The 26909-nt window shown below is 41.4% G+C and overlaps 1 protein-coding gene across 1 annotated transcript in view; it reads left to right on the top strand.

Annotated features, from left to right (window-relative positions):
* The window catches only part of LOC114693869 (WD repeat and FYVE domain-containing protein 2-like), a 141879-nt gene that overhangs the window by 44338 nt on the left and 70632 nt on the right, over positions 1–26909 (top strand). Inside the window, 2 exon segments of the mRNA XM_037201887.1 lie at positions 13653–13693; positions 13696–13719. Of these exon segments, the coding sequence (XP_037057782.1) occupies positions 13653–13693; positions 13696–13719 (65 nt within the window).

Below are 26909 nucleotides of genomic sequence, written 5' to 3'. Positions count from 1 at the left end.
ATGGATGGTGGTCTTCTTGTTTCCTACTTGCTTTATTTAATTTTGCTAATAGAAAAATATTTCTCAAACCCAAGATCTGTTCCACTTAGGTCCATCTTATTAATGGAGCTGTTCTAAAGCAGTACGGCAGTAGTTCATTGAAATGTGTAGACTTGGGTTAATTTCAAGGTGTGTGAGGCTTTTAATTTGCAAGCTCTTTCTAACAAAGTTTTAATTAAAAACTGACAGATTTGTGTCTAAAATTTCATTTGCCCACTAAGATTCTTATGTAATTTTATGTTTCATTTTTTGGAAGTTTTTTTTGAGACAGGGTCTCCATGTGTGGCTGTCTTTGAATGACATTGATCTTGTCCTTACTTCTCAAATGCTGGGATTATAGGTGTATATTACCACACCTGGTGCTATTCCTCATGTTAGTTTTCTTCATTTTTAAAATACAGTTTACTTACCTTATTCATATTTTAAAAGGTTTTATTCTTGAAATAAATACGATTATTCAATGTCACCTATGTGTGGCCAATTATAAGTCATACATTTTTGTCTAGGTTTCTTTTGTCTGGAGACATTCTTGGCGGCCTCTTTAAAGCTGGGTGCCTCTTTGCCTGGTTTGCTTTGCCCCTGTGTTGTCCGAGGACAGTGTTAGATTGGACCACTTGAGACTTTTTTTGGTGGTACAATTAGATTTGGCCCTGGTAGCCTTGTTGTTTAGATATCTTCTTTTTATCCAGACAAATTTCCTTTGCTGTCACCTTTTTGCAGGGTGGGATTTATTGTCATTCACTGTCATACCTCAGCGTGTCACTCTTGAGATCTCCAAGTGCTTTGACCAGAATTGCTTCTATGTTCTAAGCCCAATGTGGCATTATATGGGCCTTCAGAGCTCAGAAGGGCTCTTCAAACTAAAACTTGGAGGTAAACTTTGTTAAAATCCTTCCTATTCCCTTGGATTGGGGATCTTCAGGTTACTGACTTACGGTCGAGTTGGCAGTGGTTTTGGTTTTGTTGATTTTTAAACACACACTCCTCCAATTTCACTGGTAATTTGATGGTTTAGTCCAGGTCTTCCTCTGGCACACTACTGCAGCTCGTTGAGTTTCCTAATTTTTTCTTAGAAGAGTGATTGGACTTCGTGAGGCTTTTTTGTGTTTTCTCATTTTTTTAAAAATATGGGTTAATACATCTGTTGTGATAAGCTTCCAGACTAGAACAATGGCAGCCATTTTGGCTCCTTCGTCCTTCGAGTCCTTCTTTCCTTCCCATACCTCACTGTTTACTGCTGTCACAGTCAGTGTTTGGAGACATTTCTTCTCACCATGCAAACATGGTTCAGAAACTCTTTTTCTCTCTTTAGGGTGTCATGCCTGAGTTTCATTTGGATTTAAATGCTGCCTTGATGGATTCACAACATGCCCCCACGGTTGGGAATGTTTGCACATGCCTGGGACCTAGACACTTCCACTAGCCAGTTCCAGGTCAAAATAGCCATTTCCGGGTCAAGGCATTCCGAGTGACCAGGACCCGTGCTTTGCATGGTTGCGCAACGCAACCATGTGATCTGCGCATGCATGGAGTAGCTATGTCGACCTGTGTACGCATGTGTGCCACCCAGCCTTTATAAGCCGGCGCCATATTCCAGCTTCCTCTTCTTCCTCTTCTCCACGCATGTGTCTCTCCGAAGGCCTGAGCACTCGTCTGTCCCTTTCATCTTAATAAAACTCTGTTAGTGGATTCTGTCATGTTTCATGACCTTTCCTCGCAGGGTAAGAGCGCCACTAAATAACTAACAGCCCTGCCCTGGAGTGGCCAAATGGATTCTATTACCAAATGATAGCCAGGATGGCTTTGGGTCACTCCTGGGTCACTTTGGGTCATTTGCTGGTGTATTCTAATTGCTGTGTTTACTGACAACTCTACAAAATGACAATTTTAGAAATTCTGAGTTGTATTTATTTATTTATTTTTAAAGACAGGTTCTTTCTGTGTAACCCTAGCTGGCCTGCAATTTGTTACATAGACAAAGCTGGCTGTTAGCTGGCTCTGTACTTACAGCGATCCTCCTGCCTCTACCTCCTGAATGCAGGGACTACAGCTGTGTTCCATTTGCTTATTTTTTTTACAATAGCCATCTGCAATTTTAAGTGTATGCTTTAGGTCACATATACACCAGTATTGTAAGGCCATTAACACTGTTTACTTCCGGAACATTTCATCATCAACAGAAGCTGTCCTTCCCCTCTCCTGGAGCCCTGCTGTGACTTAAGGTGACAGAAGAGCAGTTGGTTCCACTGACTGACAGTGGATACTGTCCGTCAGGACTTTCTCTGAGTGGCTTCTCTTGCTTCTCAGTGTTTTATGAAGTTCCACTGGAGCCTTCCTCCCATGCCTGCCACTGTCACAGGTGACAGGAATATACTGGTATGGTGGAACAGACCCTCTCCTCCCCAACTCCCCAGAGTGGATGGAGCCAGGACCAACCTTTAGATCTAGACCATTCCTCCAGTGACATCCAGATTCTTCCTTCTGGGCGGTGCTGATAAGCATGAGCGAGTCACTTAGGTTCGAGGTTTCTGCTCCCATTTCCACTGCTGTGAGGGCTCCTGTGAGAACAGACGACATTGCTGACAACTGGGCCTCTGCCAGCCTCCGACCCACCATTGCGTCACTCCTTTATGTTTTGTCCTCTTTCCCTTTATTTATTCACTTAACCTTTGAAAGCAGCTCCTCTGTATTAAATACTGTAGGTGATAAAATTATCAGCATCACAACATGTAAACCCCGAGGTAGTCTAAGAGTTTAATATAAAATACGCAAGAAAATACAAAATATAAAAATACTCAAGAAAAACTTGCAGAGTTGTCAAGAGGACTCCTGTCTCCTGGGTGAACAGCCTTGCTGACTAGTGCAGACAGCTAATGTCACGTGTCCTCACAAAGACACAAGTGCAGGGTGATCCTGGAGCTTCGTCGTGTCTGAGGAGCCCCACAGGCCTCACGAGAGGGCTCTTGTTTAAAGAGAAGTAATGTGCAGAATACTGCAAGCAGGAGGGTGTCCCGGAAGACAGAAGCCCACGGTGTTGAAGGACAAAGTGCAGCACACCCGCACTAAAACACAGACCACAGCTTGAGGGAACACAACGCACAAAGGCCAGACCACGGTGCCAGGACACAATTTGCAGATATGAGTACAGCTACTCAGGAAAGCCTGTGGGACTTCCTCCAGGGCCCGGACTGCGACCTGAGACCGTGGCAGAAAACCTGCTTCTGGGTCCCAGTCCTTGCTCACATTAAAACTACACACAATAGAGAGAAACAGAAAAACGAATTTACTTGTAGTTTTACCTGAAACTGGGGAGAGAAAAGTCTTAGTCTGTCTCCCTTTGTCCCAGCACTATTAGAGTTTACAAACAAGGTGGCAGGAAGCTCAGAAGTGCTGGGCATGTTAACTGTGATCTGGTTACCAGAGCTGGACTCAGAGTTTGTTCCATTCCCAGCATGGTATTTCCCGTAGGCCTCCTAATCCATGTGACCTCATACATGAGTGGTGATGGATGATAGTGCAGTTGTGGCTATCATCTTCGTTATGTGCACCTGTCACGTGGGTCCCTTTATTCCTTTTAGGCTCCATTTTACCCACTTAAAAGTAGTTTCAAACCTGACAATCATGCCTCTTGCTTGTGATTTTTGTAATCAATGTAAACTGTGGAGGTTTATTTTTACTCCCAGACTTTGGAGTAAAAAGACAGGCCTCCAATGGTGAAATGCCCAGGGAAGGTGGCTGTCGTGGGCACACCTTACTGGCTCCTGTGTGACTTCAAATGACCAAAGGCTGGTAATGTTTGTTGAGCAGTAATTCACTCAAGTGTTGGGCTGTAGCATTCTACACCTCTTCTCCAGCTACCGACAGATGGCGCTGGTTAGGGTTGCTGCATCGAAGAACATGACTGGTGTCTGTGAGTCAGCAAAGTGGTGTAGGTCTTTCATAGTGGGGTCCTTGATTTGAGGAACTGAACTCTGTGGCAGAAATGACCAGGGACTGGATGGCACCCAGCTTTAACTGTCGTTATGCACTGGCAGCTTCTGGACACCAAAAATACACAGGGCATCATTGATGAAGATTAGATTTAGTTTTTTACTGTGTGAGTGGAATGCAGTATTAGGAACAACACAGTAATCAGAAATCTAGTAATCAAAGAGAGAGCTTTTTCTTTAAGTTAATCTTTCACATACACTGTCTCAGAATCTCTGCAGTTGTCTTTGTGTTTGGAACATTTTGTAGCCTTTAAACCAATTACTGTAAAAACTACCAAAAGACACTGACTGACAGCCCATGGCTCAAACTTTTCCTGTTAACAGATTGCCGGGGGCATGTTCCTTGCTTGGGTATTGCTGCTGCAGTATGAGTCATCTATTGGAGAGGCATTCCCTGGAAATCCAGATTTACCACACACAGTGGAATTTGCTCTCTACCCCTCACCCCAAGTTACTTCAGTAATGCAAAAACAGTTGTCCTCAGGGAATTGAAGCTCGTTGCCATGGTAACTAATGAAAGTTGCCTCATTCTCAGGCACATTTTTAAAAGCCTAGATTTCAACATGGGTAGATTGTCTTTTTTTCCTTTTTTTTCCTAGTAGCTTAGCAACCTGTGGTGCAATGTTTGTTGACAACCCGAACCCTCCTTTTCTCCTCAGAAAAATGAGCTCTGAAGATAGTATTTAATTGTGTGTTCACTGTGTAGTTCGTAGGTATCTCGATGACAATGACCTTACTTTCTAGGTCTGAAATCAGGGCACACTCTGTGTCTAAAGGGCAGTTCTTTGCTCTTCAGTCACCTACCTGAGAGATCTTGGCACTTGTTTTTCTTCCTCGCTCCTTGCATTGGTGCTATTCAGTGGGCTGTGTGCAGCCTTCCCTTCTTATTTACCGATCTCAGCTCCTGTGTGCTGTGACTCCCAGCTCACACCTTACACTGAATACCAGGTAGGCAGTTTTCCTGCTGTGACAGCCCTGAGTGAACTATTCCCAAACTCAGCGGGTTCCAACATAAACAACTGCCTCCCACAAAAAAACAATCCCTTGCTAATGAAAAGCACCACTGTTCACTGATACCCACATCCAAGCCTGCCAGGTCGAATCCCAACCACTAATAATCAGTCCTCATGGGTTAGACCCTTGGCATTCTCTCTCTCTACCCCTTTGTACAATCACCCCCTTGCTCTTTGTTAGGTCAGGGTTGATCAAGGCAATGTGAAATAAGAGAAAGAGTAGGCAACCTTAACAGAAGCAGAGCGATTGAAGGACACCAGTCTGTCCCTGGTAGTGGAGTCTGCACCCAGGTGCGGGGGACTTGGGGCTTCATAAGGACTTCCCTTCATAGGAGGGAACCATTGGGGAGAAAGTTTTCTCAGTGGATGTGCTCCTTATAGTTCCAAGGCTGAATGAGTTCAGCAGATGTTCTGGATGTTGCTTTCTTGTCAGGCAGGTGTTCTTAGGTCTGGAGTTTCTCAGCTGTCTCAGGTTCATTGTTTTAGGTCATTAACCCTTCACTGAACCAGTTATCTGGGACTGCTTTTTAGTCTCTTTGAAAGCCTGTTGCCCACTTCAGTATCTGGCCTGAATTCTTTTGACTACTCTTAAACCTTTGACATGTATTTTTTCTTTATGTTTTTATTAGCATATACTACTAATATATAATGGGTATCATTGTATCATTTTCATACATGTGCATAATGTATATTACTATCTCTTGTCCCTGCCCTACATCTTCTTAGTAGCTTAATAGCTTCTGACTATTAAACAAAGAATGTCACCAGCCTGTGGTCCCTACCTGTGCACTGTATTTGGCCTGGCTTATGGCTTTGTTTCTCTTTAACTAATAAAAGCTCTTGTATTTACTGTCAGTGTAGAACATGGTATTTGCTATAACCCAAATTCCTGTCCCCAGACCATGGCCTGTCATAATTGGCTCAGAATAAATGACCTCTTGTTCCCTTTGAGGAGTGGGCAAACCAGCTACTTCAGGGTAACCAGGACTTGCCCTGGCTTCTCACAAACAAATGGGATTCTGTCTCTGGCTCCTTATTTTAAGTGGCCTCCTCAGCTTCCATGGCCTTCTGACTGGTCCTTTTCTCACCATTGCTGCTCACTAGGGCAGTCTCCCTGGCTGGCCATCTGCTCCCATATCAAGAACGCCCTCCATTCCTCCCCAGTTGTTCTCTGCCTAACTTGAGTCGTGTACTCAGTGTCCAGAACCTCCACATGCTCCCATAGTCTTAGTCCTTACCTCCCTTTACTATAGTTCTGTCTATGCCATCTATCCCTGTGAATGTGTGCAGCTTCCCCTACCCACCCCAACCCAGTGAAAGAGGGCAGGGTTCAGCAGCTTACAGTTTCCTTCCCCAGCACACTGACCTCTACTGTCTTAACTTGTCTCTGAATTACAGTTCTTTTTCTTTCTTCTTTTCTTCCCTTCCTTCCTCTACCACCACCTCTGTGGTGGTATTATGTTCCCCAAAATATTGTGCACCCTAATAAACTTTTCTGGGGTCAGAGAGACAGAACAGCCACTAGATACAAAGGCTAGAAAATGGTGGCACTCACACCTTAATCCTAGAACTCCAGAGGTAGAAATCCCTCTGGATCTCTGTGAGTTCAAGGCCACATTGGAAACAGCCAGGCATGTGACTCACGCCTTACTCAGAAAATGAGCCTTTAATCCCAGGGAGTGATGGTTAGAAAGGAAAGATATATAAGGTGTGAAGACCAGAAACTAGAAGCATTTGGCTGGTTAAGCTTTCAGGCTTTGGAGCAGCAGTTCAGCTGAGATTCATTCTGGATGAGGACTCAGAGGCTTCCAGTCTGAGGAAACAGGATCACCTGAGGAATTGGCGTGGGTAGCTGTGGCCTGTTCTGTCTCTCTGATCTTCCAGCATTCACCCCAATAACTGACCTCAGGTTTGATTAACAAGACTCTTTAAGATTCATGCTACATTTTTGATGTTTATTTTTTATGGGTATGAGTATTTTGTGTACATACCATGTGTATGCCTGTCAGAAGAGGGTGTCAAAGCCCTTGGAACAGGAACCTTCTCTCCTCTCCTCTGCCTCCCCTCCCTTCCCATCCCTAGTACAGATAGAGTTACTTTACTCCTTTTCCAATTTAGATGACTTTACTAGTGACTTTTGTTGTGAGTAAATGTTTGACAAGAAGCAGTTTAGGGGGAGTTTGGCTTACAGTTTGAGGTGATACAGTCTATCAAGGTGTGGAGGACATGGAGGCAGGGCATGAGCTAGCTGGTCACATTGTCTGCAACTAGGAAACAGAGATGAATGCTATTTTCTGCTTTCATTCAGTGTAGGACCTGAGCCCATGTGATGGTACCAGTCAACTTGACAATTAAGATTAACCATTGCACCCTTTATTTATTTGACTAGTTATTCAAGTTGTGCTGGCAGTGGTTCAAAAAAATAGGGAGCATACCTTCCTTCTTCTTAGTTTTTAGGGGAAGCTTTCATTCTTTAATCAGTGAGTATGCTGTTAGTGTGACTTTTCCATGACTACCCAGTGTGGTTCATCTTCATTGTCAGCTTGACTGGATTTGGAATCATCTATGAGACATTGGGCATATCTGTACCAACATTTACAAGGAGAATTTCAGAGAGGAAGACTCACTCCGAATGTGAGTGATTGCATCCTGTAGATGGGGTTCTGAGTTGGATTGGATAACACGGGGAGGAGGGGAAAGCCAGCTGCTTACTAGCATGTCGGGCTGACCCACAGGTAGGGCGGAGGCAGGACTGGTCCAGCTGGGGCTGAGCAGGATGGTGAGTGTTGATGGCCCAGACGTCCCCATTCCACTGGAGAGAAGCACACTGAGCTGGAAGTCTTTTCAAAGCAGGAACTCGTTTTTTTTGCATCAGGTGTGGACTTATATAGTTTGGGGGGTGTGGAGGGGATGGGGTGAGGGTAGCAGGCCAATGAGATTATGCCATCTCAGCAGTTACTAGGCAGAGGTGATTCTAGGTCGTGTAGAGCTGAGTCTCTCTTATGCGGAAGTCATGTCCAAAGACAGGTCGCCAAACTTGAGCTAGGTTCAAGAAGTTACACTGGGCCTCACACCCGGGCCTTATGGGGACCGACACCAGCGTTTGTCTCTTTGTTCTGTGCTTTGCACTCATGTGACTAGGCACCATGCCTTCCTTGCTATGATGGACTGTATCTTCAAACTGTAAGCCAAAATAAAATCATCCTTGAGTTGCTTCTTTAAGTATTTCATTTGTAGAGACAAGAAAGCAACTAATAGATGCTCTGCATTAAGTTAAGGAAGACTTCTTCTGCTCGAGGTGTACTCTTTATCATGAAAACCTGAATTTTGTCAAGTGCATTCCAGTTAGATCAGCTGCTCTCAACCTGTGGCTGGTGGGGTCGACTAAGACCATCAGAAAACACAGAGATTTACATTACAATTCGTAATGGTAGCAAAATTACAGTTATGAAGTAGCAATGAAAATAATTTCATGAACAACATGAGGAACTGTATTAAAGGGTCACAAAATTAGAAGGTTGAGTTAGATGGTCATAGATGCTCTATTTTACTGATAAACTGTGCTATATGAATTGATTTTCTTATTCTAAATGACCCTTGCATTTTGGAATATGTCCCACTGGTTCATAAATACAGTCCTTCTGTTATGCTCTTGAGTTTGATTTGCTAGTGTTTTGTTGAGAAACTTGGTATCTATATTCACAAGAAATATGAACATGAGTTTTTTAATGATATATTTGCCTGGTTTTGGTAACAAAAAAACCAGCCACTAGAGTATCTTATAAAGTATTCTCTCTTCTTTCTGGAAATTTGAATAGAATCCTTGTCAGTTTTCCCTCAGATATTTGGTTGACCTCGCTAGTGAAGCCACTTTGGTCTTGAACTTTATTTTGAAGTTTTTGATTATAGATTAACTTTCTGCTGGCATTAGTATTGCTGAGGCTATCTATTTCTTTTGCAGTCTGTCCTGTAGCTAGTATGTCTCAGAAATGTGACTGTTTATTCCAGATTATCTTATTTACAAGCATATAAGAACTATCTTAGAATATTCAAATTTTCTTTTGTAACTGTGAAAGGATCTGAGTCAGCACAGGACACCCCAAAGATCAAGTTCTCAGCACAAAGGATATTTATGTGCCCTAGAGGAACAGAGGGCAGGGAATAAGAGACAATGACAGGAGACAGAGGAAGAGGGAGAAGGGAAAGGGAACAAGGGAGAGGGGGAGGGATGTTTGCCCCAGAGGGACAGGTGGATGTTTGCCTCTGGATGGAGAGGAGACAGACTTGGACCATAAGCAAATGGCAGTTTATAAAGGGAAAAGGGGACCCCCCCCCACACACACACCCATGTTAGGATGACTTGGTTTTAACTAGGGTAACCAAAAGGGGGCTTTTGATTGCTGGACTTTGACAAATACTTTGACAGCTGGACCTTGTGGTCATCCTCAGGAGGAGGAAGTAGGCAAATAAGGGAATGGACTTGGTGGCTCGCTTTAGACTGTAATCTAACAGTCAGCAAGGGAGAGGAAGCGGGAGGGCAAGACCTGCCAGAGCCATGCCTGCCAGTCTTGGGCCTCCTAGAGCCCTTCAAACACCATCATTTCCAATTTAATTCAGTTGCCTCTCAGTTTGTTAAATTTGACTTAGTTTCATTGACTCTATTGTTAGTGTTTGGTGTTTTTTTTTTTTTCCCCCTTCCTTGATCTAGTCTACTATTCCCCATCCTTCTCTTAGCATTGGGTTTGGTTGCTCTGTTTCTGGTGCCTTAAGTATATAGTTAGGTTGTTGCCTTGTGATCTTGTTTAACATAGACATTGACTGCCATAAATTTTCATCTAAACTTTTACTTTACCTCTTAGATTTTGTTGTGTTTTGCTTTCGTTTCAGTTTATCTTACAGTGTTTTCTAATTTTCGTAATTTTTTTTTTCTTTCAACTCATTGTGGCTTTCCCCTACTGTTCCTTCTGTTGCTGATTTTAGCTTCATTCCATCCTGGCTAGAGAATGGGTTATGTATTGTACATGTCAGTTGTATGTTCTGCCATTGGGATATTCATGTGCCTGGAGATCTCATTGATTGTGTGACTCAGACCTTTGACTTTCTTGTTGATCCTCTGTCTAGATCAGCGTTCTCAACATATGGGTTGCGACCCCTTTGGGGAGTTGAACGGCCCTTTCACAGGTGTCGAATATCAGATAACCTGCATATCAGATATTTACATTACAACTCATAACAGTAGCAAAAATACAGTTATAGGTAGCAATGAAAATAATTTTATGGTTAGAGGTCACCACAAACATGAGGAACTGTATTTAAGGGTCACAGCATTAGGAAGGTTGAGAACCACTGGTCTAGATGCTTTATCTGTAATTGAAAGTTGTACACGATTCATTTTTATTAGCTTTTGTTTATCTAGGATAATCTTAATTTCCCCCTTCATTTATGGGAGGGTTTGGATTTTAAGGTCTTAAACTTATTTTATTAGTTCTTTGAGAGTTTTTGGTTTTATACAAATGGTATATCATATTTGCCCTCCCCCACCTCTTCCCAAATCCACTCCACTTTGTCTACCCACTGACTTCATGCCCTCTCTTTTTTAAAGGAAGTAAACAACCCCCTTGAAACCAGTTTGTGCTGCCCAGATGTTCTTGGCTGTGTGGTCTTCCCCTGGAGCACAGTCAACTTTCCAGGAGATGTACTCTTAGAAAGACCAGCTCCTCCTCTTCAGTACCTAACAGCTGCCATTTGCTTCATTTGCTAGGGGCGACATTGCGTGTCCAACTTTCCCCTGTATGCCGGGCTTCGATCTGGCACAGGTTCTATACATGCTGTTACAGTCGTTGTGAGTTCATAGTGCAGCTGTTGTGCTGTGTCCTGAAGATGTTTTCTCTGTGGTCATCCACGTCTTTGGCTCTGACACTGCTCCCTTTTTCTGCAGTGATCCCGGAGCCTTGGGGTTTTGTGTGTGCCAAGGATATAACTTCCACTGGGGCTGAGAAGTCGCTTACTCCTGACATGTTGGTCAGCTTTGGGCCCTGTGTTAACCACCATCTACTGCAAATGGGAGGAGCTTCAGTTGGGGTTCAGCGATGCATTGATATGGAGTCCCCACTTAGACTTTCTTTCATTTCTGCATGGTGGGTCAGTGGGTAGTTCTTGGATGGTAGTTATTTCATTTAGCCCCTCACCTTTCTGCCCGCTGCTTCTATGAGAATTTGGTTACTGATGCCCTGTTGTGTGAAATAAGTTGTTTTTCTCTCGCTGCCTTTAAGATTTTCCCCATTTGCATTTGATGATTTGATTTTAATCTGTCTGTTAAATCTGGTTCAGTCTATCTTCTTAGATTTCTTTGAGCTGCTTGGATGTGTATGTCTTTCATCAAATTTGGTAATTTCTGTCTGTTTTTCCTGAAATACTTTTCTCTCCCTTTCTCTTCTTGCAGGACTCCCATATTTGTGTGTTGATAACGTAAATGATGCCGCACGGCTCTCCTAAGCTGCCGTTGTTGCTTATTTTATCTGGTTTGTTATTCTTTTCAGTTCAGCTTCTCATTTGGACTCAGTCGTCCTAGCTTCAGGCTTGCCTCTTCTCTTTTGTGCTCAGACCTCCTGCAGGCGCTTCCCAGGTGTTTAGTTCCCGTCCTTGTGCTTTGCAGTATTTCTACCCAGTTTCCTTACAGAACGGTCATCAGAAGTGAGGTTCCCGGTCCAGTCGTACATTCTCATCCTGGTTTTATTTGTTGTCTGTGAGTTTTTAGGCAGTCTGCCAGTAAGCCCAATGCTTGCACTTCTTCTGGATAGTTCTATCAATTTCATTTCCCTCCTTGAGGTGATCCATATCTTCTGTTTCATTGTGTACTTCACAGTTTCCTGTTGAGAGCAGATAAGAATGTAGTAATCCTGAAGTCAGGTTCTCTGGAGTGTAGCTGTCTTTCTTACTGTGTGATTTTTTTACAAGGACTGTATTCCCTGTGTATAATCATTGAAAATTCTTTCTGATGTCTCTGAGGTCAGCTAACTATCTGGGTCCAGTAAGAGAAAGGAATGTTGCTGTCATTCATTTCTTTAAGGAATCTGCATGGGAAGCTCTTCAGCCCTGAGAGGGTTGAGCTGATGGTCAGCCTCTGTCCTGGTCACTCACTGAACAGTCAGGTAAATCGGAACACGTGTCTTCACATTGTAGAGGACTTGTCTCCACCCTCGCTCCAGCAGGCTACTCTAGGAAACAAGCCATTCTCCATGGCTACCTGCCAGATGGAGCCTGATGTTTGATGTTCGAATCTTTAATGGTCTTTTAATAAAAAACTCAGAGCCAGATATCAAGGTGAAAGCTGAAAGATCAGAGAAGCAGAGCAGCCAGCCACTAGTTCTTCTCTCTAAATCTGCAGCCTAAATAGAGTGAATTCCTGTTCCTCACGCCTTATTACCTTTCTCTACCTGCCATATTACTTCCTGGGATTAAAGGTGTGTGTGCTTTCCAAGCAAAGGCATAAGATCTCAAGTGCTGGCATTAAAGGTGTGTGCCACCACGGCCTGACCTCTATGTCTAATCTAGTGGCTGGCTCTGTCCTCTGATCCTCAGGCAAGTTTATTAAGGTACACAATATATCACCACAGATGTTGGAAGTTACTGAATGGTAGAATTCAGTGCCACCCTCTCCCACTTTTGTTCCTAGTTCAGTATTTCTCCAGGTGCTGAAAACATTATGTAGTAGACCTCAGAATTTGAAATAATTGATTTTAAACAGTTCTTGTCAACTCAGTAGTTGATTTGGTTGAGGGACTGATTTTTTCAGTGTTTTATCCCAACATCTTCTAGGATATCACTCCTGTATTGATTGCGTTAATTTAAAAGGTGTTTTATTTTGTGTGTATGTGTGTGTGTGTACATGCCTGTGTACCTGGAAAACCTGTTTCTTGAGATAAGGCCTGGCTTGCAAGAATGTAACTGTTGTATCTCCTTGTCACATGTTAAATATTATTTTATGTGATATCTGTACTTTCTTTGCAGAGCAGTTTCTCTGTGTTCACTAGTAAAGACCTATGGTTCCTAGAACAGTGGATGCTTCCAGGTCACTAGTGCAAAGGCCAGTTACTTTGAAAGACAAAACAATAAAGTGAAAAATTTTCAAAAACTTTCATGGTAGATGTATGCATTCATACGTGAGGGTGGCATTTCGAGGGTTATGTAATTGTGAGTGAGTGTACAGCACCCTTAAAATTAAGGACTGCAAATACATTGTATGGATTCCTCAGAATCTATAAAACTATTATCTAAAATGTAAGGAATATAGGGTTTTTAGATAGGTTCATGTAGTATGCATCTCTGTCTATTATACCTATCATGAATCTGTACATATATAATGTTAAAAAGTTTGAGCCGGGCAGTAGTGGCACACGCCTTTAATCCCAGCACTCGGGAGGCAGAGCCAGGTGGATCTCTGAGTTCAAGGTCAGCCTGGTCTACAAAGCGAGATCTAGGACAGGCACAAAACTACACAGAGAAACCCTGTCTCAGAAAAAAGAAAAAAAAAAGTTTGATTTCTGTGTATTACTATCTTTGCATGACTCCAAGTGCTGTGATTTCATGTATACATTTTCCTTTGTTATAGGACAGTTCGTGTTTGGTTAAAGAGGGACAGTGGACAGTACTGGCAAGCATATACCATGCAATGCCTTGTAAGTATCTTGGTCTCCAGATCTTTACCCCAGTGGCCCTTCCTTCCCTGTTTACCTTTTTTGTATATTTTTCTTGAGTAACTAAGACTAAAGGTTGGGGATCTCATTAACCAAAAAGTCCCAGATTGAATAATTCTGTAGTTTTCTAGGCTCTCACTGTGAAAAGTAAGATATGGTGTGGAAATTGACTATAGATTCATAGGTTCAGAATGAGAGGAATGGAAAAAGACACAGCCTCTCTGATGACAGCAGTCTCCCTCCTCTTTCTCACTTCGCTTTAACTATTTGGAATTTTGTGTCCTTAGACAATTCAGAGTTCTGTCAGGTGGTTACATTTATGGAGTGAATTTGTCCTTATATTATTGTTAAACCATCTTTTCAAAATTCAAGACATTCAGCATTGAGCATTCAGTTCTCAAGGACTTACTTAGGCTTGAAACATTCTATTTAGAAGTGGGTCTCATTTTGCCAAGATCTTTCTAAAGAAATATGTCCTTGTACTGATGGGTACAAGAGTTGGACCAGCCATGCCGTCACTGGCATAAGCCATCATCAGCATAAGCCGTCAAGGCAGTAGTGGACTCAAATCATGGGCTACAGCCAGTTCTCCCCTCTGGGAGACCATAGAGCTGAAAGAGAAAGGGGAGGAGAGGACGGGAAAGAAGAGAACTTCCCAGATCGTCCCTCCAGAGATTTCATTCTTTAAAATTAATGAGGTTTATTCTGTTTGTTTTGGTGTAAAATAATTGTTTGAATTTATTATAGTAAACATTTTTTTTCTTTTCTTTTCTGTTAAGTCTCACTGTGTGCCTTGTCTGGTCTAGAACTTGTTGTGTAGACCAGGTTGGCATTGAACTCACAGAGGTCCATCTGCTTCTGTCTCCCCCTATATCCCCACTGTTGGGGGGTAGAGTACTGGTGTTAAAGGCCTGTGCAACCATGCCTGGCATCCATTTATTCTTAGTTAAAGTTGGCATTGTAGAAAAATCTCCCTGGTTTGTTAGGACTCATATGATCTTTGGCTATCTGTAGTGTGTGTCTCATTCCTTCAGAGGTATCCCACCTTCAGAAGTACATGACATGTGCCAAGCCAAAGTAGGTTTTAGGTGATTTTTTGTCTATGCCTCTAGCAGAAGAGTTTGCCTGTTCATGACCGAATGATTTATTTTTTGTAATTTTTATAGTATATTTTGATTGTGTTCCCACAACTCATCCTAGATCCTCCCCACCTTCCAACTGACCCAAATTCATGTTTTCTCTGTTTCAAGAAACAGAACCAAAACAACCCCCCAAATGAAAATCAAAAAAACAAACCCCACTAAGACCCAAAAGAAAACAAATATCCCCCTCCCCACTTATCCACACATAAAACAAAACTAAACTCATGGAGTTCATTGTGTTGGCCAACTACTGCTGGACATGGGCCTGCCCTAGAGTTGATATATGCCGTGACAAATCCATTGGAAAAACCCGATTTTCCTTTTCCTCTCAGGTATTGATTGTAAATAGCTTCCTGGTGAGTGTGGGACTTCCGTCTTCTTGCCTTCTGGGATTTGGCTGCTTGAATCTGTGCAGGGCTTGTTTGTGCTGCTAGTCTCTTTGAGTTCATAAGTGAATGGTCCTGTTGTGTCAGCAAGCCACTGTTTCTTCGGTCACCCATCACCTCTGTCTCTTTCCACTTCCTCTTCTGCAGAGATATCTGAGAACTGAGGGTAGGGGCTGATGAGCACATCCCGTTTAGGACTGAGTGCTCCAAAGTCTCTCACACTAGGCACAGTGTCCAGTTGTAGATCCCAGTTAATTACCATCTACTGCAAGAAAAAGCTTCTATGGGCATACCAATATGTCATTTGAGATATTTTATGTTATGTTCCTTTTTTAGAATAATAGTAGTAGGATTTCCCTTGGGCCCATGACCTGTCCAGTCTCAGTGTTTGGCTACATTAGCAGTGTCAGGTATGGGTTCCATCTCATGAGTGGGCCTTCTACCCAATTAAAAAAGTTGTTGGTTACTCTCAATAATATTCATGCTGTGCTTGTACCAGTATATATTGCAGGCTTGTTGCTGTTATAGTCAGTGATATTGATGATTACTTTTTCCTCTGGTAGTGTGCAGAGTACCTTTTAATACCATGAGTACTAGTCAGTAGGGGAAAAGCTTCTAGTTGGGTAACACCTCAACTTCTCTATGTTCTATGACTTAAGTGTTATTTTCTGCAATAGGCCTTGATCAGGTTGTGGAGAACAACCATTAGACCTGGTAGTAGCCTGTGATGTGGGGGGCGGGGGTGGGTGGGGTTCATGATACCACTTTTACCCAGTAACTCAACAAGATGCCTGGTATGGGAGGTTTTATTTAGTGGCATAAAATGTCTAGTTAGGACAATTGCCTCCTCCGTTATAAGATGACACCATTTGAATTTTTTCCCATTCACATATATATGGTTGTAGGTTTCTGTGTGGTTTTTTCAAAAAGCCTTTATTGTGAATTATCTTTCCCCATATTCCTTTCTTTCCCCTGCTCTCCCATCCTACTCTCCACTTGGTTCTTCTTTTCTAGTTTCCCCTCTATCTCTTTGTAACACTGTACTCTGTTTCCCTTCACTGGAAGATCTACTTCTGTTCCTCCCTAGTGCCTTGCTAGGTACCTAACATCTGTGGTTATTTGGATTGAAACACATATCTAAAGGTTAAAAGCTAACATCTATGTATAAAAGAAGTAATGCAATATATGATTTTTGGGGGGTCTGGGTTACCTCACTCAGGAAGATTGTTTCTACCTGCATCATTTTTTTTTTTTTTTTTTTTTGCAAATTTCATTTTTCTTAACAGCTAAATAGTATTCTATTGTATAAATGCACCACATTTGTTTGTCAGTTGATGGGCATCTAGCTGTTTTCAGTTTCTGGCTATTATGAGTATAGCAGCAATGAACATGGATGAGCAAATATGCCAGGAGTAGGATGTAGAGACCTTTAAGAATATGTCCAAGAATGATATAGCTGGTTCTTGTGGAAGATTGATTGTCAGCTTTTTAAGGAACCTCCACACTGATTTCCATGGTGGTTGTACAAATTTGCATTCTCACTAGCAATAAGTGTTCCCTTTTCCCCAAATCCTTACCAGCATGAGCTGTCATTTGCTTCATTTTTCTTGGCCATTCTGAGTTCAGGGTAAGATGAAATGTCAAAATAGTTTTAATTTGCATTCCTCTGATGGCTAAAGATGTCAAACATTACTTTAAATATTTCTCAGCCACTAAACATTTCATCTTTTGAGAACTCTGTTTAGTTCTTGTGATGATTTGAATGAAAATGGCCTCCATAGGCTCACAGGGAGGGGCACGATTTGGAGGTGTGGCCTTGTTGGAGGAAGTGTGTCACAGGGGGTTGGCTTTGAGGTTTCAGAATCTCAAGCCAGGCACAGTTGCTTACTCTCGTCCTGCTGACTGCTGATTCAGATGTAGTCCTCTCCAGCACCATGTCTGCCTGAGTGCTGCCATGCTTTCAGCCATGACGATAATGGACCAAACTCTGAACCTTTAAGCCAGAGAGAGCTGCTTAAAGAGGCTGCCATGCTTTCAGCCATGACGATAATGGACCAAACCTCTGAACCTTTAAGCCAGAGAGAGCTGCTTAAAGAGAGCTGTTGTGGTCATGGTGTCTTGACAGCAAGAGGAGCCCTTAACTAAGACAGTTCTGTACCCCATTGGCTTGTTTTCTTGATGTCCAGTTGTTTTAGTTTCTTTATATATTGTAGATAATAGCCCTCTATTAGGTGTATAATTTGCAAATTTATTTTTCTTAATAGCTAAATAGTATTCTATTGAATAAATGCACCACATTTGTTTGTCCGTTGATGGACATCTAGCTGTTTTCAGTTTCTGGCTATTATGAGTATAGCAGCAATGAGCATGGATGAGCAAGTATGTTCATTTGTCCAATGAACTGCTGCTTTGTCCAAATGATGGTGTCCTTTGCCATAAGAACCTATTCACTTTCATGAGGTATCAATTATTAATTGTTGATCTTAATACTACAGTATTGATGTCCTGAATCAGAAAGTCCATTCCTGTGATAATAATGAGATCAAGCCTATTCCTGCTTTCTCTTCTACCCAAATTCAGGGTATCTGGTGTTATGGTGATGTCTTGATTTTGGAGTTGAGTTTTTGTTCTGAGTGATAAATATGGATCCTTTTGCATTCTTCTACATGCAGCCACCCAACTTGACTACCTAGCATCATTGTTGAAGATGCTGTCTTTTTTCCAGTGGTATGTTTGTCGTCTTTGTCAAAAATCAGGTGTGTGGTTTTATGTTTGGGTCTTTGATTCAATTCCATTGATCACTGTGTCTATTTTTATGCCAAATCGTGCTATTTTTATTACTATAGTTCTGTGGTACATCTTGAAATCAGGAGTGATGACACCTCCAGCAGTTATTTTATTATTTGAGTTTTTGTTTTTGTTTTGTTTTTTCGAGACAGGTTTTTCTCTGTGTAAAGCCCTGTCTGTCCTGGATGGAACTCACTCTGGAGACCAGACTGGCCTCAAACTCAGAGATCTGCCTGCCTTCTGCCTCCTGAGTGCTGGGATCAAAAACGCTGAGATTGTTTTAGCTGATATATAATATAATATATAATATATATATATATATATTAACATAATATATATTATGTATATTATTTATTCCATGTGAAGTTGAAGATTGTCATTTTCGTTTCTGTGAAGAATTATGAAATGGAATTTTGATGAGAATTGCATTGAATCTGTAGATTGCTTTGGTAGAATGGCCATTTTAAAAGCATTAATTCTACTAATCCATGAGCATGGGAGATCTTTACATCTTCTGGTGTCTTACTAAATTTCTTCAGTGTCTTAAAGTTTTTATTATACAAGTCTTTCATTTGCTTGGTTAGAGTTATCCACACATATGCAGCTATTGTGAAAGGCACTGTTTCCTTGATTTTTTTCTCAGTATGTTTTTCATTTGTATCAAGGAAGGCTACTTAATTTTATGTGTTAAATTTCTACTCTGATACTTTGCTGAAAATGTTTATCAGATGTAGAAGTTTCCTGGAGGAATTTTTAGGGTCTTTTTTTTTTATTTTTTATAAAATCATATCACCTGCAAATAAAGATACTTTGACTTCTTTTCCTATTTATATCCTCTTGATCTCCTTTAGTTGTCTTATTGCTCTAGGTAAGACTTCAAGTACCATATTGAATAGGTATGGAAAGAGTGGACAACCGTGTCTTGTTCCAGATTTTGGTGGAAAAACTTGCCTCTTGGAACCACCTTCTTTTGTCCCATAGGTTTGGGTATGTTGTGTTTTCATTTCATTCACTTCTAAAATTTTTATATTTCCTTCCTGATTTCTGTCTTGGCCCATTTTTTCATTCACTAGTGAGTTATTAATTTTCCATGAGTTTGTATACTTTCTGCTATCTCTCTTGTGGTTGATATCCCGCTTTAATTGAGGGTGTTCTTACAGGAGGCAGGGTATTTCTTTCACTTCTCCTCTATCGGTTGGGGCTTGTTTGTTTACTACTATGTGGTTAGTTTTGGAGGAAGTTCCACAAGTTTCTAATAAAATGTTTCTTTAATATTTGGGGGGAATGTTCTGTAGATGTCTATTAGGTTTTTAATTTATGATGCTATTTAACCCCAGCATTTTTTTTCTGTTTAGTTTTTGTTTGCATAGTCTGTCTATTGGTGAGAATGGGGTATTGAAGTTACCCACTATCACTATGTTAGGGTCAGTATGTGATTTTTTTTTTTTTTGGCTGTAGAAGTGTTTCTTTTATGAACTTGGGTACTATGGTTGATGCATAAATATTTAGAATTGTAATGTGCTCTTGGTGGATTTTTCCTTTAATGAGTATGGAGTGTCCTTCTCTATCTCTTCTGATTACTTTTGATTGGATGTTTATTTGGTCAGGTGTTAAAATAGCTACATGTGCTTGCTGCTTGGTTCCAGTTGCTTGGAATACCATTTCCATCCTTTACCTAAGGTACTGTATGTCTTTGATGGTGAGGTAGATTTCTTGGATGCAACAGAAAAAACTGATTCTGTTTTCTAATCCAATCTGTTAGTGTGTGTCTTTTTATTGGGGGAATTGAGGCTACTAATATCGAAAGTCATCAGTGTTTATTGGTTCCTGTTATTTGATGTGATGATGGTGTGTCCTCCCTCAGTCTCCCTTGATGTACTGTTCTGGGATTAAATAATCCTTGTGGTCCTCTTTGGTGTTATTAACCTTCTGTTCAGTCTGAAACTTTCTTCTGTTGACTTCAGTAGAGCTGGATTGGTGTATAGAAATTGTGTTAAATGCGGTTTTATCATGAAATATCTATCTATCTATATATCTATCTATCTATCTATCTATCTATCTATCTATCTATCTATCTCTATCTCTGCCTTGATTGTGATTGAGAGTTTTGCAAGATATAATAGTCTGAGCTCCATTTGTTGTCTCTTAGAATTTGTAGGCCCTTCTGGCTTATAGAGGTCTCTATTGAAAAGTTGGTTATTCTAATGAGCTTGCCTTTATATGTTACTTGGTTTTTACCCTTGTAGCTTTTAATATCCTTTCTTTGTCTGTGCATTTAATGTTTCTAATATGTGCTGTGGAGAATTTTTTTCTTTTTCTTTTCTTTCTTTTTTCTTTTTTTCTTTTTTTTTTTGCCTTTGCCTGTTTGGTGTTCTGTATGATTCTTGTACCTTAATAGGCATCTCTTACTTTAGTTGGGGTACTTCTATGATTTTTTTCCTTTTATGAAAATAGATTCTTTTCTCACATAATATATCCTGATTACAGTTTCCCCTCCCTCTACTCCTCCCAGTTCCTCTTCCATCTCCCCTCCATCTGGATCTACTCCCTTTCTGTCTCTCCTTAGAAAAGAACAGGCTTCTAAGAGATAATAATAAAACAATAAAATCTATATCATAAAACAAAAACTGTCATTCCAGAATTGGACAAGACAAACAAGCAGAAGAAAAAGCCCAAGAGAAGGAGCAAGATTCAGAAACGTACTTGTCTATACACTCAAGAATCCCATAAAAACAGTAAACTAGAAGCCATGATATGTATGCAGAGGACCTGGTGCAGGCCTGTGCAGGCACTGTGCATGCTGCCTCAGTCTCTGAGTTCACGTGAGCTTTGATTCTGTTGATTTAGAGGGCTTTGTTCTCTTGGCGTTCTCCATCCCCTCTGACTCTTACACTCTTTCTGCCTCCAGTTCATCAGGGTTCTCTGAGCCCCAAGTGGAGAGATTTGATGGAGCCATCCCATTTAGAGTTGAGTGTTCCAAGGTCTCTCACTCTGCAATCTGGCTGTTGGCTTCTATAATTCCATCTGCTGCAGGAGGAAGCTTTTCTGATGATGGCTTAGCAAGCACTGATCTATGATGAGTATAGCACAGTGTCATTAGGAGTCATTTTTATCACTATTTTGTTTTGTTTTTTAAGACCAGTAGTATTGGTTTTACCCTAGGTTCCCAGACTATCTAGTCTCTGGTTCTTGGTTACCCATCCAGTGTTGGATATTAGTTCCATTTCATGGAGTGGGCCTTAAAGTCTAATCAGACATTGGTTGGTTCCCATAAGCTTTGTGCCACCTTGTCCTGGTGTGTCTTACAGGCAGGACACCATTGTAGAGCAAAGGGTTTGTGACTGGCTCGGTGTTTAAGTTTTTCTTTTGCTATCATGCCTAGTACTTTCCTGTTACCAATGCTGACACAGAGGAGTGAAGGCTCTATGTAGGCACCAGCTTGACTTCTCCATGTTAAATGAGTTGTGTCAGTATTGTGCATACCAACTGGGCCTTGCTGTCTTTTTGTGGAGAGTAACCTATTTGCCTTGGCCATAGCCTTGGGTTGTTTGTGGTTTCTCATGGACCCATTGGCCAACAATCCAATTAGATGTAACCCAGTCCTGGAACTGGAGCTTCATTTAGTGACAAGAGATGGCCAGTTGGGACTGAGTCTCCCCCATTATTTGACGATTTCATTTAGATTGCCTTCACTTATGTATATATTTTAGGAAACTTTTACTGTATAAGCTTTCCATACTACCCCTCAAATGGTTCTTAATTTTAGCTGTCTTTCCCTATATTCCCTTTATCATCCTCCCTTCTCTTCTACTCCCCACTTTGGTTCCAGCCCCTCCCTCCATCCATAAACTATTGATTCTGTTTTTCTTTCCTAATAAGACCTATCTGTACCTTCTAGTTCCTTTACTTTACACCTATCATATGGTTCTACAGATTGTAGCCTGATTATCATTGACTTAACAGTTAATATTCACATATAATCACACAGTATGGTATTGGCACAAAAGCAGACACATTGATCATGGAATTGAAGACCCAGACATAAATCACATACCTATGGAAACCTGATATATATATAAACCAGAAATGCACACTGGAAAAAAAGATAGCATCTTCAACAAATGGTGCTGATCAAACTGAATGGCTACATGTAGAGAATGAAAGTAGATCTATACTTACCACATTGTATATAACTCAACTCAAAATAGACCAAAAGTCTCAACACAAAACCAGATACACTTAACTGAAAGAAGAAAAAGTGGAGATACACTTAACCTGATAGAAGAAAGTAGGAAATAGCCTTGAACTCTTCGGCACAGAAAATGCTTTTCTGAAGAGAAAACTGTTAGCACAGGCAGTAAGATCAACAATTAATAAATAGATCTTCATGAAATTGAGAAGTTCTGCATGGCAAAGGACACCATCATTCAGACAAAGTGGGAGTCTACAGAATGAGAAAAGATTTTTACTAACTACACATCGATATAGAGCAATTATTCAAAATATATAAAGAACAAAAACTAGCTATCAAGAAGCAAATAAACCCAATTAAAAAATGAGGTACAGATCTAAACAGAATTCTCAATAGAGGAAATTCAAAGTGTGAGAAACACTTAAGAAATGTTAGTATCCTTAGCCATCAGGGAAACACAAATCAAAACTACTTTGAGATTTTATCTTATCCAGTCAGAATGGCTAGATTAATAAACAAGTGACAACTCATGCTGGTGAAGATATGGAGTAAGGGGAACACTCATCCATTGCTGGTGGGGCATACAAACTTGTGCAGCCACTATAGAAATCAGTGATGGTTCCTCATGAAGATAGGAATCGATCTACCTCAAGACCCAGCTCTACCACTCTTGGGCATATACCAAGCATGCTTCATCCTACTCAAGGACACTTGCCCAACCATGTTCATTGCTGCTCTGTGCATAATGGCTGGGAACTGGAAACAACCTAGATGTCCCTCAACAGAAGAATGGCTAAAGAAATTTGGTACATTTACACAATGGAGTGTTACTCAGCTCTTAAGGAAAAAAAGAAACCATGAAATTTGTAGGTAAATGGACAGAGCTAGAAAAAAAAAATCCTGAGTGAGTTATCCGAGACCCAGGAAGACATACATGGTATGTATTCACTTTTATATTACGTTAGCTGTTAAGTATATGATTAAAAAAATTACTGTGCTTTTGACTTGGGTTTCTTCTTCTTCTTCTGTACCTATGGTCTTTCTATAGTGTCCTTGATTTCCTGTATGTTTTGTGTCTATATTTTGTTTTTGTTTTGATTCACACTTTCTTTGTCTGAGCTATCCATGTCTTCTACCTTGTCTTCAAGACAAGTTGTCTCTTCAGTGTTTTGTAATCTCTTGTTGAGACTTATCTCTGAGGTTTTGTTTCACTTGTGTAAGTTTTCATTTTCAATTTGGGTTTCCTTAATAATTTTATTTCTTCTTTGTTAATTATGTCTTCACACCTTGAATTTTTTCATTATTTCTTTCAACTCTTTGTTTTTTATGGTCTCCGTTAAAGCATTTATTCATATCCTCTTTGAGGTCCTTGACATACTCATAACTGATACTTTGAAGTCCTTATCTCGTGCTTCAGCTAAATTGCTTTTCTCAGGACCTATCACAATGTGGTTGCTACCTTCTGGAAGAGGCATATTGTCTTGGCTTTTCATGTATGTTTTGCCCTGGGATCTAGGCATCTGGAGTTATGATATTGAAGTTATGATGTTCTTGGCATAGATATCTGTTGTCTTCTTTGTTGGGTGGGTGTTCTGTTCCTTGGTTGCTGTTAACCACTCTGGGTCCTATCCTAGTGTGGCCGTGGGGTCCCTGATAGGGAGTGTTTCTGTGGGTGACCAGTTGTCACAAAGGACTGGAGTTGGGATAGATGGAAAGGCTGGAAGGGGTGACAGGAAAGAACTAGGGGGACCCTGGGTCTGGATCAAGAGGCAGAGTCCCTAGGGGAAGGAGGAGAGCTGGACATAGGGGCTTCTGTGGGCAGGCTACACCAGGACCAGAGAATGAGTGGAGGACCAGAATGGAGGTCAAGAAGGGCAGTAATGGTTGCCTCCCAGAGTCCATCCTAGAGTGGCCACTGGAGTCCCTTGTAGAGAGTGGTTTCTGCTGGTCAGCAGGTGTTTCAAAGGAGTGGAAATGGGCTAGAAATGCTGGACGGGCAAACAAACGCATCATTAAGGATACAGTGGTTTCACTGATTGTCAAATTAGCTTAGAAGCTGTCAAAATGACTCTAGAATTTTCTGTTAGGTAGGTGGCAGCCACAAAGCTGACCTGATTTTCAACCATTTTCTATGAAGAGGAAACTTTTTGGGGTTCTGTGCTTTACCTGTTTTGGTTCTAGCAGACACAATTATAGGTTATAGGCCTGCCATTTTAGCTCCCTCCCCTACTAGCATTAACTATTAAGCTGTGGTAGGAATGATATTTTAGGAGCATGGGGAAAAAGGGAAAATTCTGATTCCCCACCCCCCCACTTGAAGTAAAAGAACCAGTCTTTTCTCTGTTCATCAGACTTGACATATAGTTACTAAGAAGAGGCAAGGGGTGGCTGTAACCGAACAGGGAGTTACAGCTCCCTGTGTTGTGCAGAACAGGCAGCAGAAACCCCTGGGCACTATGACACGGGTACTAAGTAAACACCCGTGGAATGATGGCGTCTAATAATAGATGTGATTTCCCAAAGGCATGAGCTCTGCTTCTCTAGTAGTGGTATGTTGGCTTTGAGAAGTAAGACTTTAGATATTTGTACAGTCTTCTAAAGGGAATTAAAACCGGCCTCCTTTGATCCTTAGATGGTTTTCAGCGTCACCTGACCAATTATTGGAATTATGCTATCAGGTTCTACCCCAAGCGGCCGCTTAGAATCTGCATTGTAGTAAAATCTCTAGGTGATTTCAGTGTGTATTAAAGCTGAGTCTATGATCTTGTAACATTATAAGCTTTATGTGTTACTGAGCAGTATGTATATGTTTTAAATGAACCCAGATGAAGACTCGTGCATATACAGTATTGATTTATAAATATGTAATCACGCTAGTCAAACATTTATAACCTATCTACTGTATATAGGCCAATGATGGGTGCCAGGGATTTCTAGATGAAGAAGGTTAATAGAGCAAGGCGATCTCTGAAATTTTTCATTCTTGTATGCTTTCAGTATCAACACCCAGGTGAAAGGGGGGTGAAAGGACCATGTATATAGTCTCCATAGTCATCAGTAATTAGCTTTTATTGTCATAATGAAACCCATTACATTATATAATCACTTTAAAATAAGTGAAAAAAAAAAAACCCAGAATTTGGCTTTTATGTTCTCAGAATCTTACAAATTCAGGGCACATAGGAACTAACTGCTTAGCAAGGTATTTCAGCTTTGTTCAACTTGAGTAAGCGTTATTTCACATAAGGAAATAAACTACAATTGATTATAGAGTACCTGAAAATGGTCCTTCTAATGAATTGTTCTGCAAACTTACCTTTTGAGGGAGAGAGAGAGAGAGAGAGAGAGAGAGAGAGAGAAGAGAGAGAGAGAGAGAGAGAGAATTACTTAGTATTTATCCCTAATTAATGTTGAAGTGGTATTGTTTACAAAATAAGTGAATGTATGCTACAAGGCAGCTGTGACCATGTTGTGGGTTTATGCTAGTACATAATAAGTAATATTCCAAATGCAGAAGGCAGCTTCTTGACTTTGTCCTTCAGACTACTTTCAAAATAGAGTAAATGTTGTGTTTGGCAGGAGAGTAGATGTTCTGTATCTTTAGTAAGAAGTGGAAGTTCAGCTCCAGAAAGGGGGCAGGAGGTAGTGAGTGAGAAGAGTGGTGGAGGCTGACTTTGATGCTGACAGCTAGCAAGGCAGTGTGTGACATGCTGAGTGACCTAGGGGAGTGACAGGCAGGGGAGTGATGAACAGCAGGTGCATCATGTAATCCCAGCTGCTGTCCCAGCTGCTGTCCTCATTCTCTTCTCTAAGCTGTTCCTTCACCTGGAGGAAGGAAGCCAAGAGAATCCAGCCGTGTGTAATTAAGGTTGCTTTTCCTGAATCCATCTGGCTTTCCCAGGTTGGCGCTTTGACTAAGAAGTGCTGGTCTTGGTCCTGGCAGGCCCCTAGAACTGGCAACATTAAAGCCAAGAGCTTCTAGGCATTTGTGCATGGAGATGCAGTAGGAGCTGATGGCAGAGAAGGAAGGATGAGCCAGGCAGGGGACGCTCTGGCTCCTGAGGGGACAGAAGCCCAGGTGGTGATGCTGGAAGGCTGCCATCCTCATCCTCCTAGTCCACTCAGAGTCCTGGCAGGGTTCTGCCTGTGAGAAGTCCTCTTTGCCACCTCTTTTACCAGGTGCACCACATGTGCTTTTAGTTCCCTGGCTGTAGCCACAAGTGATGTGGCTAGCCTACCTGTCACAGCCTCCTGGATCTCTGTGACCTTTAAAGAGAAGGGCTGACTTAGGGTCCCTGTTGGTGTCACTGTACTGTTAAGCTGAACGTGGTCTCGGAGGAGTGAAGCCATGGAAACAGGGAATCCTCCTTTCTTTAGTTTCTTCAGACAGCTGTTTCAGCTACGTGCAATGGCCAGAGGATGTGGTGGTAAATATGGCATTTGTTTCCCGCCCTCCTGATGCTCACACGGAGTGAAGAAGGCAGGCACTAGATGGGCACTGCCCACAATTCATTGAGGATGACATCTTGAGAAATAAAGCGATAAGGACCTTGTCTCTGGCGGTCCCTGAAGAAAGTCTGCTTAAACTCTTCGCAGCAGAATTTTCGCATAGATCTGTGCTGGGAATCGGATCCAGGGCCATGAGCCTGCCTACTAAACACACTC

This window comes from Peromyscus leucopus, unplaced genomic scaffold, assembly GCF_004664715.2.
Source record: "Peromyscus leucopus breed LL Stock unplaced genomic scaffold, UCI_PerLeu_2.1 scaffold_243, whole genome shotgun sequence".
Classification (NCBI taxonomy): Eukaryota; Metazoa; Chordata; class Mammalia; order Rodentia; family Cricetidae; genus Peromyscus; species Peromyscus leucopus.
Note: the sequence above shows the minus strand (reverse complement) of the source record. Positions and strands in the feature narration are given on the sequence as shown.